General features: G+C 46.7%; 1 protein-coding gene across 1 annotated transcript in view; it reads right to left on the bottom strand.

Moving 5' to 3' along the window:
* Positions 1-67: 67 nt before the first annotated feature.
* The window catches only part of mbtps2 (membrane-bound transcription factor peptidase, site 2), a 65,206-nt gene continuing 48,518 nt past the window's right edge, over positions 68-16,755 (bottom strand). The window contains exons 9-11 of the mRNA XM_070892775.1: positions 9,946-10,050; positions 8,317-8,382; positions 68-169 (exon numbers count right to left, since the gene is read on the bottom strand). Coding sequence (XP_070748876.1) covers positions 68-169; positions 8,317-8,382; positions 9,946-10,050 — 273 coding nt within the window. The remainder of the gene's footprint in view (positions 170-8,316; positions 8,383-9,945; positions 10,051-16,755) is intronic.

Below are 16,755 nucleotides of genomic sequence, written 5' to 3'. Positions count from 1 at the left end.
TGATCCAATGTCCTAAGACTGGGTTCGGTGGAATCTGTGGGAAAATATTGTATTTGCACTACACGCTTTAGTGTTTGTCTTGTCCACATTGCTTGTGTTTGTAAAATAAGTGACCCTCTGTTTTGTAATGATGTCGTGTCTGCATTAAATAACTTTGTAGCCGCAGTATCTGGGAAAACGGAATTGTGAATTTTAGAGCTTGTAATAAGTTCTGACTACCGTGTGACTGAGACCTATGACTTCCCTTTTCCTTCCCTGCTTAAGCACAGTTCAGTTTTTCCATAAAGCGTTTTATTATTTTACACAAAGAGTTATGATCTGAAAGGGTGGTGAAAGCAGATTCAAAAATAACTTTCAAAAGGGAATTGGATATCTACTTGAAAAGGAAAAATTTACAGGACTATGGGGAGAGAGCAAGGGAATAGGACTAATTGGTAGCTCATTCAAAGAGCCGGCACAAGCATGATGAGTGAAATGGCTGCATCCTGAGCTGTGTGATTTCATATTAAACTTTAAAAAGATAACTGAATGAGGAGCGGTTATGCATACTTGGTCCAGAGAGTTAAAGGATCATATAACAGGGACACAATTTAGTAGGGGTTTGGGATGGGCACCAGGATGTAACAGAAAGGGGAAATAAAGTGCTCAAAGGATTGGGAGTGGCATAGAGCACTAATGTAAGAAACAGTAAGCTATTAAGTGGGGTCCAACTAAGCGAGAATACAAGATCGTCGAAGATAGGTTTACAGGGTATGTGAACGCACGCAGCATAGTGAACAAGTTAAGTGAGCTGCAGGCACAAATAGCCAGATGGGAATATGATGATGTGGCAATAACTGAGACCTGGCTCAAAAAAGGACAGGATAGGGTATTAAATATTCCTGGTTATAAGCTGTTCAGGAAAGATAGGAGGTGGTGTTGCAGTATTGGTTAAGGAGAATGTTATAGTGCTGGAGAGGGAGGATGTCCTGGAGGGGTCAACGACAGAATCTATATGGCTAGAGTTAGGAAATAACAGGTGCCATTGTACTACAGGTTGAACCTCCCTTATCCAGAACCCTCAGGATCTGGCCTGTTCTGGATAAGGATTTTTTCCGGACAAGAGGTGGTCACGTTAAATTGGATGGTACAGGTACTGATCAAGGGGATATCGGGGCTGGGAGTGTGGCAGAGAGATCATGGGGTGGTGGATCGCGGGGTCAGGCCAGCGATTGCAGGAGTCGGCAGCGAAGAAGGACTTCAATTTGTTCATGTCGGAGTTCTGCGCATGTGCCCCGGTGGCCGGGAATGGTTCTGGACGAGGGGTGTTTCCGGATAAAGGAGTTCTGAATAAGGGAGGTTCAACCTGTACTGGGTGTATTCTATAAACCACCAAATAGTGGTAAAGATGTGGAGGAACAAATTTGAAGAGAAATTACAGAGCGGTGCAAGAACTATAGAGTATTAATAACGGGGGACTTCAACTATCCTAATAGGGACTGCTATCGTAATAGTGTAAAAGCCAGACTATCCTAATAGGGACTGGTATCGTAATAGTGTAAAAGGCAGAGAAGGGGAAGAATTTCTGAAGTGTATTCAGGAGAACTTTCTTGATCAGTATGTTTCCTGCCTGGGGAATGAGGTGGGTCAAGTGGAGCAAGAGTAGGGGAACATTTAGGGAATAGTGATCATAGTATCATAAGGTTTAGATTAGCTATGCAAAAGGACAGTGAGCAATCTAGAGTAAAAATGTTTATCTGGAGGAAGGCCAATTTCAGTGGGATGAGAACAGATCTGGCACAGGTAAACTGGAATCAAGGATTGGCAGACAAAACTGTAGTGGAACAATGGACTGCCTTTAACGAGGAAATAGTTCAGGTACATTCCTACATGGGGGAAAGGTAGGGCAATTAAAGTCAGAGCTTCCTGGATGACAAAACAGATAGGGAATATGATTAAACAGAAAAAGTGCACATATGACTGATGTCAGGTTGCAAATATATCTGAGAATCAAGCTATATATAGAAAGGTCAGAGGAGAAGTAAAAAAGAAAATAAGAGGGACAAAGAGAGGGTATGAGAATAGAATGACAGCCAACATCAAAGGGAATCCAAAGGTCTACAGGCATATGATTAGTAAAAGGGTTGTAAGAGGAGGGGTGGGGCTGATTAGAGCCCAAAAAGGAGACCTATGCATGGAGACAGAGGGTATGGCTGAGGTATTAAATGAGTACTTTGCGTCTATCTTCACCAAGGAAGAGGCTGCTGCCATAGACATAGAAAATAGGTGCAGGAGTAGGCCATTCGGCCCTTCTAGCCTGCATCGCCATTCAATGAGTTCATGGCTGAACATGCAGCTTCAGTACCCCATTCCTGTTTTCTCGCCATACCCCTTGATCCCCCTAGTAGTAAGGACTACATCTAACTCCTTTTTGAATATATTTAGTGAATTGGCCTCAACAACTTTCTGTGGTAGAGAATTCCACAGGTTCACCACTCTCTGTGTGAAGAAGTTTCTCCTCATCTCGGTCCTAAATGTCTTACCCCTTATCCTTAGACTGTGACCCCTGGTTCTGGACTTCCCCAACATTGGGAACAGTCTGACATAGTGAAGGAGGAGGTAGTGGAGACACTTGATAGGATAAACATTGATAAAGAGGTATTAGAAAGGCTGGCTGTACTTAAAGTAGATAAATCACCAGGAGCGGATGGAATGCATCCTAGGATACTGAGGAAATTGAGGGCGGAAATCGCGGAGGTACTGGCCATAATATTCCAATCTTCCATAGATATGGGGGTTGTGCCAGAGGACAGGAGAAGTGCAAATGTTACACCAATAAGGGTGTAACGATAAATCCAGCAACTACAGTTTAACCTCGGTAGTGGGGAAGCTTTTAGAAACAGTAATCGGGAACAAAATTAAGTCACTTGGTTAGGGGTGGATTAATTAAGGAAAGCCAGGACGGATTTATTAAAGGGAAATTGTGTTTAACCAACTTGATTGAGTTTTTTTCCCACACTGCAATCAGCGACCTGGATATTGGTGATGCCCAATCCAGTCGCCCTCTTCACTGCTGTCACTCTCCTGCAGCAGCACGGGCTGCTCCTTGAAGTACCATGCCGCCGCACGTTGCTCCCTCTAATAGCCCCGGCCTGCTGATGGTCTTGCAGGCCGAGACCGTGCCGATTTCTGCGCGTTGCATCCTGATTGCAGTGCGGCCAGATACAGCAGGAGCAGCGAGGTTGGTGCGAAGGAGCGGCAAGAGTTCGTAGAGGGATGTGATCAGGGCCGAGGAGAGGAGTGAGTTCTGGGCCCAGAAGAGGCACGGGCCAGCCCACAATGTGATCTGTGTGCACGCTAGGTCCGTGCAGCAGAGCTGGTCTCCAGGCTTTTCGATTAATCCTTGTCACTGGACCAAGACCTAGCTCTGTCAAGCCCATGTGGTGGCTGGTGTGCAACAGCCACCCCACGTTAAAAAAGATCCACGCACGGGCATCTTCCACCCTTCAAGATGTAGTTCGGGACCTGTAATATTAGGTCCCTTCATTGAAACACCTGTGAACTCATCCCATTTTGGCGTGGAAGCAAGTCATCCTCGTTTCGAGGAACTGCCTATGATGATGATGATTTTTTTGATGAGGTAACACAGAGAGGGCAATGCGGTGATGTAGTGTACATGGATTTCCAACAGCCACATAATAGGCTTGCCAGGAACAGTGGCAGCATGGATATGAAATGGGCTAAGTGACAGGAAACAGAGTAGTGGTGAAGGGTTGTTTTTCAGACTGCAGGAAGGTATACAGTGGTGTTGCCCATGGTTTTTTTTTATGTATATTAATGACTTGGACGTGGATGGACAGGGCATAATTTCAAAATTTGCAGATGACACAAAACTTGGAAATATAATGAGGAGGAGACTTGAGGAAGACAGGCAGGCTGGCGAAATGGGCAGACATGTGGCAGATGAAATTTAATACAAAAAAGTGTGAAATGATACTGTCATGTATTCAACCAGCATTGTAACCCATGTATAAACTGACCTAAGTTGTACACCGTGAGAACACTGACCACTAGGTGGGAGACACTCCTAACCTGGACCTTCAGGTATAAAAGGGGAAGCTCCACCCACCTTCATCACTTGAGTGCTAAGGAATAAAGGACAGGTCACAGACTGACCTCTCAAGAATGGGCCTCGTGTGCATTTATACTGTGTAGTAAGGACGTATCAATGGCGACGAGGATGGGATTTAAACCATGCGAGCATGGCCACTAGCTAGACGAGAGGTACTGTGTTAAGGAATGGTTGGGACAGAGATTCAACATTGTTAAAGCAGCACACAGTTCTCCAGGCAGTCAGGCATGCCCCAACATGTAGTCGAACCCAGAGGGGGAGTTCGACAGAGACAATGGCAAGCTGAACAGCGATTCACGCCATTGCAAGGGACAATGGGGCCATCAACACCTGTTAATGGTGCACTCAAGGACAATAACAGGGGCAGTCAGGGACGATCGACTGGCAAGGGACCTTTTGTTTCAAACCGCAACTCATGGTGGAGGCATACATTCAGCCGGAGTTTGCAGAGATGAGCAAAATACTTGCAGAAATGGACACTGGGGGAAATCGCTGGAAGCTGAAGTTCAGCGAGTTCATGTGGAGCACGTATACAGTTCATACACCAGGACGCCACCGATAATGATGAAAGTGCTCCTCAATGGCATCCCAGTATCAATGGAGTTAGACACGAGTGCCAGCCAGTCCCTGATGGGTATCAAACAGTTCGAAAAATTATGGGCATCCAAGGCCAGGAGGCCAAAATTATCGCCGATTGACGCACAGCTACGGACTTACATAAAGCAGATCATTCTGGTGCTAGGCAGCGCCACGGTAGTCGTGACCCACAAAGATTCGGAGAACAGACTGCCACTCTGGATTGTCCCAGGGGACGGTCCCGCACTACTGGGGAGGAGTTGGCTTGCTGTCATGAACTGGACATGGGGCGATGTCAATGCAATTTCCTCTGTGGAGCGAGTATCATGCTCACAGGCCCTGGACAAATTTGACTCATTATTTCAACCCGGCATTGGCACTTTCATGGGGGCCAAGGTAGTGATTCACATAAATCCGGACGCCAAGCAAGTACACCACAAGGCCAGAGCGGTGCCGTACGTGATGCGGGAAAAGATAGAAGGCGAATTGGACTGCCTGTTGAGGGAAGGCATCATCTCACCAGTCGAATTCAGTGACTGGGCGAGCCCGATTGTGCCGGTCAGGATATGTGGCGATTACAAGGCCACCATCAATCGGGTGTCACTCCAAGACCAGTACCCGCTACCGAGAGCGGAGGACCTCTTTCCGACGCTATCCGGTGGCAAACTTTTTACAAAATTGGACCTGACCTCAGCTTACATGACCCAGGAGCTGGCGAATGAGTCGAAGAAGCTGACCACCATCACGACACACAAGGGGTTGTTTGAGTACAACAGATGTCCGTTCGGGATTCGCTCGGCCGCCGCGATCTTCCAACAAAATATGGAAAACCGCCTCAAGTCGATTCCAGGGATGGTGGTTTTTCAGGACGACATCCTCATTACGGGTTACGATACTGAAGAACACCTCCACAACCTGGAGGAGGTGCTACGCAGACTGGACCGGGTAGGTCTGCGACTGAAAAAGGCGAAGTGCGTCTTCCTAGCTCCAGAGGTAGAATTCCTGGGGATGAGGGTAGCAGCAGACGGGATCAGCCCTACTGCATCCAAAACGGAAGCGATCCAGAGAGCACCCAGACCCCGTAGCACGACGGAGCTGCGTTCGTTCCTGGGGCTCCTGAACTATTTTGGTAACTTTCTTCCCAAATTGAGCCGCTACAGGTGCTCCTACGCAAAGGTCGCGAATGGGTCTGGGGGGACAGCCAGGAAAGGGCTTTTAATAGAGCATGCAATTTGTTATGTTCCAACAATCTGTTAACACAAGTTTCTTACATGGGTCATATAGCGTTAACATGCGATGCGTCGTCCTATGGTGTCGGGTGTGTGTTACAGCATGTCAATGCCAAGGGTCAGTTACAGCCGGTAGCTTATGCCTCCAGGAGTCTGTCCCAGGCAGAAAGGGGCTACGGGATGTAGAAAAGGAGGTGCTCGCATGTGTATATGCGGTAAAGAAAATGCACCAGTACCTGTTTGGCAGGAAATTTGAGCTGGAGACAGATCACAAACCCCTAACGTCCCTTTTGGCCGACAACAAGGCCATAAATGCAAACGCATCGGCCCGCATACAGAGGTGGGCACTCAAGTTAGCTGCCTATGACTACACAATTCGGCACAGACCGGGCACCGAAAACTGCGCCGATGCACTCAGCAGGCTCCCACTAGCCACCACTGAGGGGGCTACCGAGCATGGTGCTGAGATGGTCATGGCTGTTGAAGCTTTCGGAAGCGAAGGCTCACCCGTGACAGCCCGTCAGATTAAAGTCTGGACAAATAGAGACCCGCTATTGTCTCTAGTCAAGAAATGTGTCCTGAATGGGGACTGGGCAGCCACATACAGGGCATGCCCTGAGGAATTTAAACCATTTCACAGGCGCAAGGATGAACTCTCGATTCAGGCCGATTGCCTATTGTGGGGAAACCGCGTAGTCATGCCTCAGATGGGCAGAGAGGTGTTCATCAGAGAACTCCACAATGGGTATCCGGGCATTTTCACGATGAAGGCAATTGCCAGGTCACACGTTTGGTGGACAGGGATATACGCAGATCTGGAACTTTGTGTTCGCAGGTGCGACACGTGTGCCCAGCTGGGCCATGCGCCCAGGGAAGCCCCCCTGAGCCCCTGGCCCTGGCCATGGTCATGCATCCATGTGGACTACGCAGGTCCTTTCATGGGGAAAATGTTTTTGGTTGTAGTGGACGCCTACTCCAAATGGATCGAGTGTGACATTTTAAATTCAAACACATCCTCTGCCATGGTAGAAAGTCTACGGGCAATGTTCGCCGCCCACGGTCTACTGGACATCTTGGTCAGCGACAATGGCCCGTGCTTCACAAGCACTGAATTCCAGGACTTCATGGCAGGCAATGGAATTAACCATGTTAGAACGGCACCGTTCAAGCCGGCCTCAAACGGGCAGGCAGAACGAGCAGTGCAGATAATCAAACAGGGGATGCTCAGATTCCAAGGGGGTTCCCTACAAACCCGCTTATCACGCCTCCTGTTGGCCTATAGATCCCGACAACACTCGCTCACAGGGGTTCCACCCACAGAGCTACTAATGAAAAGGACGCTCAAAACCCGATTATCCCTTATACACCCCACCATGAAAGAAATTGTCGAGAGCAGGCACCAGTCACAATATCACTACCATGACAGGAATGCGAGGGCGCGATGTATTGATGTAAATTATCCTGTTTTTGCCCTCAACTACGCTGCAGGGCCCAAATGGCTCGCAGGCACTGTGGTTGCCAAAGAGGGAAATAGGATTCTGCTAGTTAAACTTACCAATGGACAAATCTGCTGCAAACATGTGGATCAAACAAAAAGGAGGTTCAGCAACCCCATAGAAGAAGCAGAGGAAGAACACGATATAGAGTTCACTCCACCACAGGTGACCGAACACCGGAACCAAAGGGAGGAGAGCCCAGTCACTGTGGGCAGTCCGGACAGGCCTGAGGCACTGCAAACAGCAGACACTCAGGCCAGCGCCCAACAACCGGAGCCCCAACTCAGGCGCTCTACAAGGGAGCGTAAACCACCAGAGAGACTCAACCTGTGATCCCAATAAGACTTTGGGGGGGGAGGAGATGATGTCATGTATTCAACCAGCATTGTAACCCATGTATAAACTGACTTAAGTTGTACACCGTGAGAACACTGACCACTAGGTGGGAGACACTCCTAACCTGGACTTTCAGGTATAAAAGGGGAAGCTCCACCCACCTTCATCACTTGAGTGCTAAGGAATAAAGGACAGGTCACAGACTGACCTCTCAAGCATGGGCCTCGTGTGCATTTATACTGTGTAGTAAGGACGTATTGATACATTTTAGTAGAAAAAATGAGGAGAGGATATGTAAACTAAATAGTACAGTCCTAACTGGGATCCCCGAACAGAGAGACCTGGGGGTATGTGTGCTTAGATCTTTGAAGGTGGCAGTGCAGGTTGAGAAAGCAAGCTTACGGATCCTGGGCTTCATAAATAGAGGTATAGAGTACAAAAGTGTGAAAATTATGATGAACCTGTATAAAACATTGGTTCGGCCTCAACTAGAGTATTCTGTCTAATTCTGGGCACCACAATTTAGGAAGGATGTGAAGGCCTCAGAGAGGGTGCAGAAAAGACTTACGAGAATGATTCCAGGGATGAGTGACTTCAGTTTCTTGGAAAGGCTGGAGAAGCTGGGGTTGTTCTCCTTGGAGCAGAGAAGATTGGGAGAGATTTGATAAAGGTGTTCAAAATCATGAGGGGTCTGGACAGAGTAGATAGAAACTGTTTTCATTGGCGGAAGGGTTGAGAACCAGAGGACACAGATTTAAGGTGATTGGCAAAAGAACCAAAGGCAATGCATTAAAAAACTTTTTTATGCAGCGAGTGGTTAGGATCTGGAGTGCACTACCTGAGAGGGTGGTGGAGGCAGATTCAATTTTATCTTTCAAAAGGGAGTTGAATAAGCATCTGAAGGAAAAAAATTTGCAAGGCGACAGGGAAAGGGCAGGGGAGTATCACCACCAGAGTTGGCACGGGCTCGAATGGCCACCTTCCGTGCTATAACCATTCTATCAATTGTTAACACATGAATAGTTAAAAGAGCAGTCTGTGCTAAACAACACACTAAATAGGTTCAACGCACAACAGAAACCAAGCTCAACATGTGCATAATTCCAGTTAGCAATCAATCAATCCCACTCTCTCCCCATAGCTCTGTATTAATCCCAAACTAATCCCACTGCCCCGCGCTCTCCCCAAAGCCCTGTATCAATCCCAAACTAATCCCACTGCCCCACTCTCTTCCCCAGCCCTGTATCAATCCAAAGCTAATCCCATTGCCCCACTCTCTCCCCATAGCCCTGTATCAATCCCAAACTAATCCCACTGTCCTACTCTTACCATAGTCCTGTATCAATCCCAAACTAATCCAATTGCTCCGTGCTCTCCCCATAGCCCTGAATCAATCCCAAACTAATCCTACTGCCCCATTTTCTGCCCATAGCCCTGTATCTGTGCTTTAAATATGTATCTACTTCTCTTAAAACATGCAATGGTTTCTGCCTCAAGCACTCCCTGTTGTAAAGCATTCCATGTGCCAACATCTGTGCATACAGAAACAGTCCTGTCTGCTCTGCTCCAGATCTAGCACTGGTTTTGAAAACTCACTGGGAGGGTGCACGTAGCACCAGATATCATTAACATGATTATGGTCCAGCCTGTGTACTGGTTTGTTCACACAAAGGAACTCATCTTGTTTCAGAGGAGTCGAACTACCCAGAACTACACGCTCTTGGAATAAGCTGAACAAGTGATTCGTATGTTGTGTGGTCGCGACAGCAACAGGTAGACTTTCATAGCCTCTTGGTCCCCTGAGATAGGAAGTCTTTCCCAATTCCTGCTATGGCTAGAAACCTTAACAAGACCTGGAGAAAGGACACCATGGTCATTCTGCTGACCTTGTACTGCTCAATCTAGACTTGGTCCTTGGACCGTCTGTCTTTCAGTATTCCCCAACCGAACTATTCAGCACTACAAGCAGACAAGATGACTCTGTCTTCCTTAGCAGATACTTTGCCTGCTGTACCTTCAAACTCTTTCCTCCACTTTAATGGGGTGATACCCCAACATCTCTCTCATCAGCTGTTTGATGCCACCTTATAGACATTCGTCAATTCTTCTCACCTGCTCCTCTTCAGGAGAAAATTGTGCACAATGCCCGAAAGAGGCAAGGAGCCAATGGGGGCATTCCTGACCTCTGGGAGCTCACCCCTGTGAATGACAGGCCGTGTAGTGGCAAAGTCAGCGTGCCGACCTGCTGCTTGATTTTGATCATTCTCTCTGATTCCTTTGGAGGAGACAATTTCTGTTGGGCCTGAGGAATTCGGACAGAAAGTAAATTTGAATTATTTTTCTTGAGACTTCTTTTCGAAACGGGCATGCACAATAAGATATCAGCAGGTCACGTGTGTGTGGTATTGGAGGTCAGCCATGGCACAGTGGGTAGCATTCTTGTCTCTGTCAGAAGGTGTTGGACTCAAGCCGCACTCCACAACCTAGAGCACAAAATCTAGGCTGACACTTCAATGCAGTGCTGAGGGAGTGCTGTACTGTCGGTGGTGCCGTCTTTCAGTTGAGACGTTAAACTGAAGCCCCGTGAACTCTCTCGGGTGGAGTTGAAGAGCAGGGGAGATCACACCAGTATCCTGCCCAATATTCATCCCTCCAATAACGTCACAAACAGATTATCTGATCAGTTATCTTATTGCTGTTTGTGGGACTTTGCTGTGTGCAAATTGGCTGTTACGTTATTTTTTTTTTAACGTCTGGTGGCTGTTGCACACCAGCCACCACACGGGCTTAACAGAGCTAGGTCTTGGTCCAGTGGCAAGGATTAACCAAGACAACTGGAGACCTGCTCTGCTGCACAGACCTAGTGCACACACATATCACAGTGTGGGTTGGGCCGTGCAGCCTGGGCCCTTGCCTCTTCTGGGCCCCGAGCTCACACCCCTCCTGGGTCCTGATCACGTCACTCCACAATCTCTCTCTGCTCCTCCGCCCCGACCAGTCAGCGACCTAGATTTTGGTGATGTCCAATCCAGTCGCCCTCTTCACAGCCATCGCTCTCCTGCACAAGCAAGTGCTGTACCTTAAAGTGGTATGCTTCACGCTGCTCCTCCTTTAAGGCCCCAACCTGCTGCTGGTGGTCCTTGCAGGTCCCATTACAACTTAAATCCTCCATTACAACAGTGACCACACTTCAAAAGTACTTAATTGGCTGTGGAGGACCGAGAACCCCAAGGCAAAAAGCAAAAAGGGCCACATTACAGCAAAATTCTAAAGGGGCAGGGTGTTAAAGAGACAAGCCTGAAGGCTCTGTGCCTCAATGTGAGGAGTATTCGTAATAAGGTGGACGAATTAACTGCACAGATAGCAGTTAACGGATATGATGTAATTGGCATCACAGAGACATGGCTCCAGGGTGACCAAGGCTGGGAACTCAACATCCAGGGGTATTCAACATTCAGGAAGGATAGACAGAAAGGAAAAGGAGATGGGGTGTCGTTGCTGGTTAAAGAGGAAATTAATGCAATAGTAAGGAAGGACATTAGCTTGAATGATACGGGTGGAGCTACGGAATACCAAAGGGCAGAAAACGTTAGTGGGAGTTGTGTACAGACCACCAAACAGTAGTAGTGAAGTTGGGGACAGCATCAAACAAGAAATTAGGGATGCATGCAAAAAAGGTACAGCAGTTATCATGGGTGACTTTAATTTACATATTGATTGGGCTAACCCAACTGGTAGCAATGTGGTGGAGGAGGATTTCCTGGAGTGTATTAGGGATGGTTTTCTAGACCAATATGTCGACGAAGCAACTAGAGGGCTGGCCATCCTAGACTGGGTGATGTATAATGAGAAAGGACTATTTAGCAATCTTGTTGTGTGACGCCTCTTGGGGAAGAGTGGCCATAATATGGTAGAATTCTTTATTAAGATGGAGAGTGACGCAGTTAATTCAGAGACTAGGGTCCTGAACTTAAGGAAAGGTAACTTCGATAGTATGAGACGTGAATTGGCTTGAATAGACTTTCGAGTGATACTTAAAGGGTTGATGGTGGATAGGCAATGGCAAACATTTAAAAATCACATGGATGAACTTCAACAATTGTACATCCCTGTCTGGAGTAAAAATAAAATGGGGAAGGTACTCAACCATGGCTAACAAGGGAAATTAAGGATAGTGTTAAATCCAAGGAAGAGACCAGAAAAAGCAGCAAACCCAAGGACTGGGAGAATTTTATAATTGAGCAGAGGAGGAGAGGGGGTTTAATTAGGAGAGAGAAAATAGAGTATGAGAGGAAGCTTGCTGGGAACATAAAAACTGACTGGAAAAGCTTCTATAGATATGTAAAGACAAAAAGATTAGTGAAGACAAACATAGGTCCCTTGCAGTCAAATTCAGGTGAATTTATAATGAGGTACAAAGAAATGGCGGACCAGTTAAACAAATACTTTGGTTCTGTCGTCACGAAGGAAGTCACAAATAATCTTCCGGAAATACTAGGGGACCGAGGGTCTAGTGAGAAGGAGGAACTGAAGGAAATCCTTATTAGGCGGGAAATTGGTGGGATTGAAGGCCGATAAATCCCCAGGGCCTGATGGTCTGCATCCCAGAGTACCGAAGGAAGTGGCCCTAGAAATAGTGGATGCAGTGGTGATCATTTTCCAACAGTCTATCAACTCGGGATCAGTTCCTACGGACTGGAGGGTAGCTAATGTAACACCACTTTTTAAGAAAGGAGGAAGAGAGAAAATGAGTAATTATAGACCAGTTAGGCTGACATCAGTAGTGGGGAAAATGTTGGAATCAATTATTAAAGATGAAATAGCAGCGCATTTGGAAAGCAGTGACAGGATCGGTCCAAGTCAGCATAGATTTATGAAAGGGAAATCATGCTTGACAAATCTAGAATTTTTTGAGGATGTAACTGGTAGAGTGGACAAGGGAGAACCAGTGGATGTGGTGTATTTGGACTTTCAAAAGGCTTTTGATAAGGTCCCACACAAGAGATTGGTGTGCAAAATTAAAGCACACGGTATTGGGGGTAATGTACTGACATGGATGGAGAACTGGTTGGCAGACAGGAAGCAGAGAGCCGGGTTAAACGGGTCCTTTTCAGAATGGCAGGCAGTGACTAGTGGGGTGCCGCAGGGCTTAGTGCTGGGACCCCAGCTATTGATAATATACATTAATGATTTAGATGAAGGAATTGAGTGTAATATCTCCAACTAAGCTGGGTGGCGGTGTGAGCTGTGAGGAGGATGCTAAGAGGCTGCAGGGTGACTTGGACAGGTTAGGTGAGTGGGAAAATGCATGGCAGATGCAGTATAATGTGGATAAATGTGAGGTTATACACTTTGGTGGCAAAAACACGAAGGCAGAGTATTATCTGAATGGTGACAGATTAGGAAAAGCGGAGGTGCAACGAGACCTGGGTGTCATGGTACATCAGTCATTAAAGGTTGGCATGCAGGTACAGCAGGCAGTGAAGAAGGCAAATGGTATGTTGGCCTTCATAGCTAGGGGATTTGAGTATAGGAGCAGGGAGGTCTTACTGAAGTCGTATAGGGCCTTAGTGAGGCCTCACCTGGAATATTGTGTTCAATTTTAGTCTCCTAATCTGAGGAAGGACGTTCTTGCTATTGAGGGAGTGCAGCGAAGGTTCACCAGACTGATTCCCGGGATGGCTGGATTGACATATGAGGAGAGACTGGATCGACTGGGCCTGTATTCACTGGAGTTTAGAAGGATGAGAGGGGATCTCATAGAAACATATAAAATTCTGACAGGACTGGACAGGTTAGATGCAGGAAGAATGTTCCCGATGTTGGGAAAGTCCAGAACCAGGGGACATAGCCTAAGGATAAGGGGTAGGCCATTTAGGACTGAGATGAGGAGAAACTTCTTCACTCAGAGAGTTTTTCACCTGTGGAATTCCCTACCGCAGAGAATTGTTGATGCCAGTTCATTGGATATATTCAAGAGGGAGTTAGATATGGCCCTTATGGCTAAAGGGATCAAGGGGTATGGCGAGAAAGCATGAAAGGGGTACTGAGGTGAATGATCAGCCAATATCTTATTGAATGGTGGTGCAGGCTCGAAGGGCCGAATGGCCTACTCCTGCACCTATTTTCTATGTTTCCATGTAAAGCGCCTTGATATGGGCTAAGGTCATGAAAGGCGCTTTCGAAAGGCAACTTCTTTCATTTAAAATGAAGGGAGGTAGTCAGCCAGAGATGGGCTGTTTTGGAATAAATGTGCCATACTATAATCAGCTTTTCAAAAATATCAAGTCAAATGGAAAATAACCGTAAAGGGCCTCTAGGTATTTATTGAAAAGTAGTTGTGAACCTGAGGTAGCTGAGACCGATGCTTCCTGCTGTTGATCAGATGTTCTCCCTGACAATTATTTGGATGTGGCTTTATAAACTGGGTCTCCATTCTTCTTGGGTAAAATGCCTTTTAATTGCCCTTGTCAAGTAGCTGAGCCACACAAGCCAAGAAATGCCCAGATTTGCTGCCTTGTCTGTGCTGAGTTGGATGGTCTCCACTGAGAAGCTGCAAGGACACCAATTGGACTTCTGGTAAGGTGTATTTTACCAAGTTGGTTTTATGTTGCATTACAACAGTGATGACACTCCAAAAGTACTTAATTGGTTGTTTAGTGCTTTGAGGCGTCCAGTAGTCAAGAAAGGCACTATATAAATAAGTCTTTCTTTTTTTTTCTTACATGACATCTGTGGTTCTATCACAACGTAGAATATACATTGCAACGATCCTCCCTTAATCTCTCTCTCCAACCCATATTCACGGCCACCCCATTGACCTTGCCATCTCTCGTGGCCTCACTATTCCTATCGTGTCAGTCGCAGATAAGGCTATCTCTGACCATTTCCTCGTATCGCTCTCCACACACATCCTCCTTCTCCCGCCCAACCTTATCTCCTGTGTCCGCCCCTAGAAAAAACTCTCTCCCGACTCTCAACAACTGCACTTCTCAACTCCAAACTTTGGCCCTCCATTCACCATGACATTTCTGCAGCTACCGATCTGCTCAATCACACCCTCACCACCACCTTTGATGCCCTAGTCCCTATTAAAACCATTACTCTCTCTGCCCCTGGCCATTCCCCCTGGTACAGCCCTGATCATCGCTCCCTCAAGTCCAAGGGACACAGACTTGAATGGATATGGCGGACAACTGGTTTAGCCATTCTCCACCAGATCTCATTGGGCCACATAAAGCATTATCGAGTCCTACTCTTGTCTGCCAAAACTGCTCACTATTCCAGGATCATTCTAGAATGCAAAGATAACCCACAACTACTATTCTCTACTGCTAACCGTCTTCTTAAACCCCTCACCCCGTCTCCCCACACTTACTTCCGACAACAAGTGTGAGGAGCTTATGGACTTCTTTGTCTCAGAGATTGAGACCATCCGATCAGCTGCTTCTGCCAGTTCCATTGCTTCCCCTTGCCCACCGGGCCAAACTTCCTCTGAGGTTCCCCCCTGTCCTAGCCCTGAACTCACGCCTCCAGTTTCCCTTTGATCTCACCTCTTGACCTCTCCACGCTCATCTTGTCCATGAGACCCACTTCCTGCTCCCTTACCCTATTCCCACTAAACTGCTGACCACCCAACTTCGTTTTCTGTCTCCCATGTTAACTGACATTGTTAACGGTTCTCTCTCTTCAGGTACTGTCCGCCTCTCCTTCAAATCTGCCGTCATCATCCCTTTCCTCAAAAAAACAACCATTGACCTCACTGTGCTTGTACATCATACTTCTAAAATTGTCTGTAAACTTCTGGAATGTTCTTTGTCAAATCATTTTACATGGAAAGAGTGAGTCCTTGAACATGTTGTCACCTCCCAAATTTGTGCCCATCTTTCCCAGAACTCCATGTTTCAATCCCTTCAATCTAATTTCCGCCGTGCCAAAATGGCTCTCATCAAAGTCACAAATGACATCCTATGTGAGTGTGACAAAGGTAAACTATCCCTCTTCATCCTTCTCGACCTGTCTGCAGCCTTTGACATGGTTGACCACTCCATGCTCCTCCAAGGGTGGGACTGCACTCTCTTGGTTCCATTCTTATCTATCTAATCATAGCCAGAATATCACCTGCAATGGCTTCTCTTCCCACTCCCACGTCATTACCTCTGGTGAACCCCAAGGATCTATCCTTGGCCCCCTCCTATTTCTTATCTATATGCTGCTCCTTGGAGATATCATCCAAAAACATGGCATCAGTACCACATGTACACTGACGACACACAGCATCAGTAGTGGGGAAAATGTTGGAATCAATTATTAAAGATGTAATAGCAGTGCATTTGGAAAGCAGTGACAGTCCAAGTCAGCATGGATTTATGAAAGGGAAATCATGCTTGATAAATCTTCTAGAATTTTTTGAGGATGTAACTAGTAGAGTGGGCAAAGGGAGAACCAGTGGATGTGGTATATTTGGACTTTCAAAAGGCTTTTGACAAGGTCCCACACAAGAGGTTAGTGTGCAAAATTAAAGCACATGATATTGGGGGTAATGTATTGACGTAGATAGAGAACTGGTTGGCAGACAAGCAAAGAATAGGAATAAACGGGTCCTTTCCAGAATGGCAGGCAGTGACTAGTGGGGTACCGCAAGGTTCAGTGTTGGGACCCCAGCTATTTAAAATATGCATTAATCATTTAGACGAAGGAATTGAATGTAATATCTCCAAGTTTGCACATGACACTAAGCTGGGTGGCAGTGTGAGCTGTGAGGAGGATGCTAAGAGGCTGCAGAGTGACTTGGACAGGTTAGGTGAGTGAGAAAATGCATGGCAGATGCAGAATTATCTGGATAAATGTGAGGTTATTCACTTTGGTGGCAAAAACAGGAAGGCAGAATATTATCTGAATGGTGACAGATTAGGAAAAGCAGAGGTGCAACGAGACCTAGGTGTCATGGTACATCAGTCATTGAAAGTTGGTATGCAGGTACAGCAGGCGGTGAAGAAGGCAAATG

This window comes from Pristiophorus japonicus, chromosome 11, assembly GCF_044704955.1.
Source record: "Pristiophorus japonicus isolate sPriJap1 chromosome 11, sPriJap1.hap1, whole genome shotgun sequence".
NCBI lineage: Eukaryota > Metazoa > Chordata > Chondrichthyes > Pristiophoridae > Pristiophorus > Pristiophorus japonicus.
The sequence above is the reverse complement of the archived record's forward strand: the minus strand, read 5'-3'. Positions and strand labels throughout refer to the sequence as shown.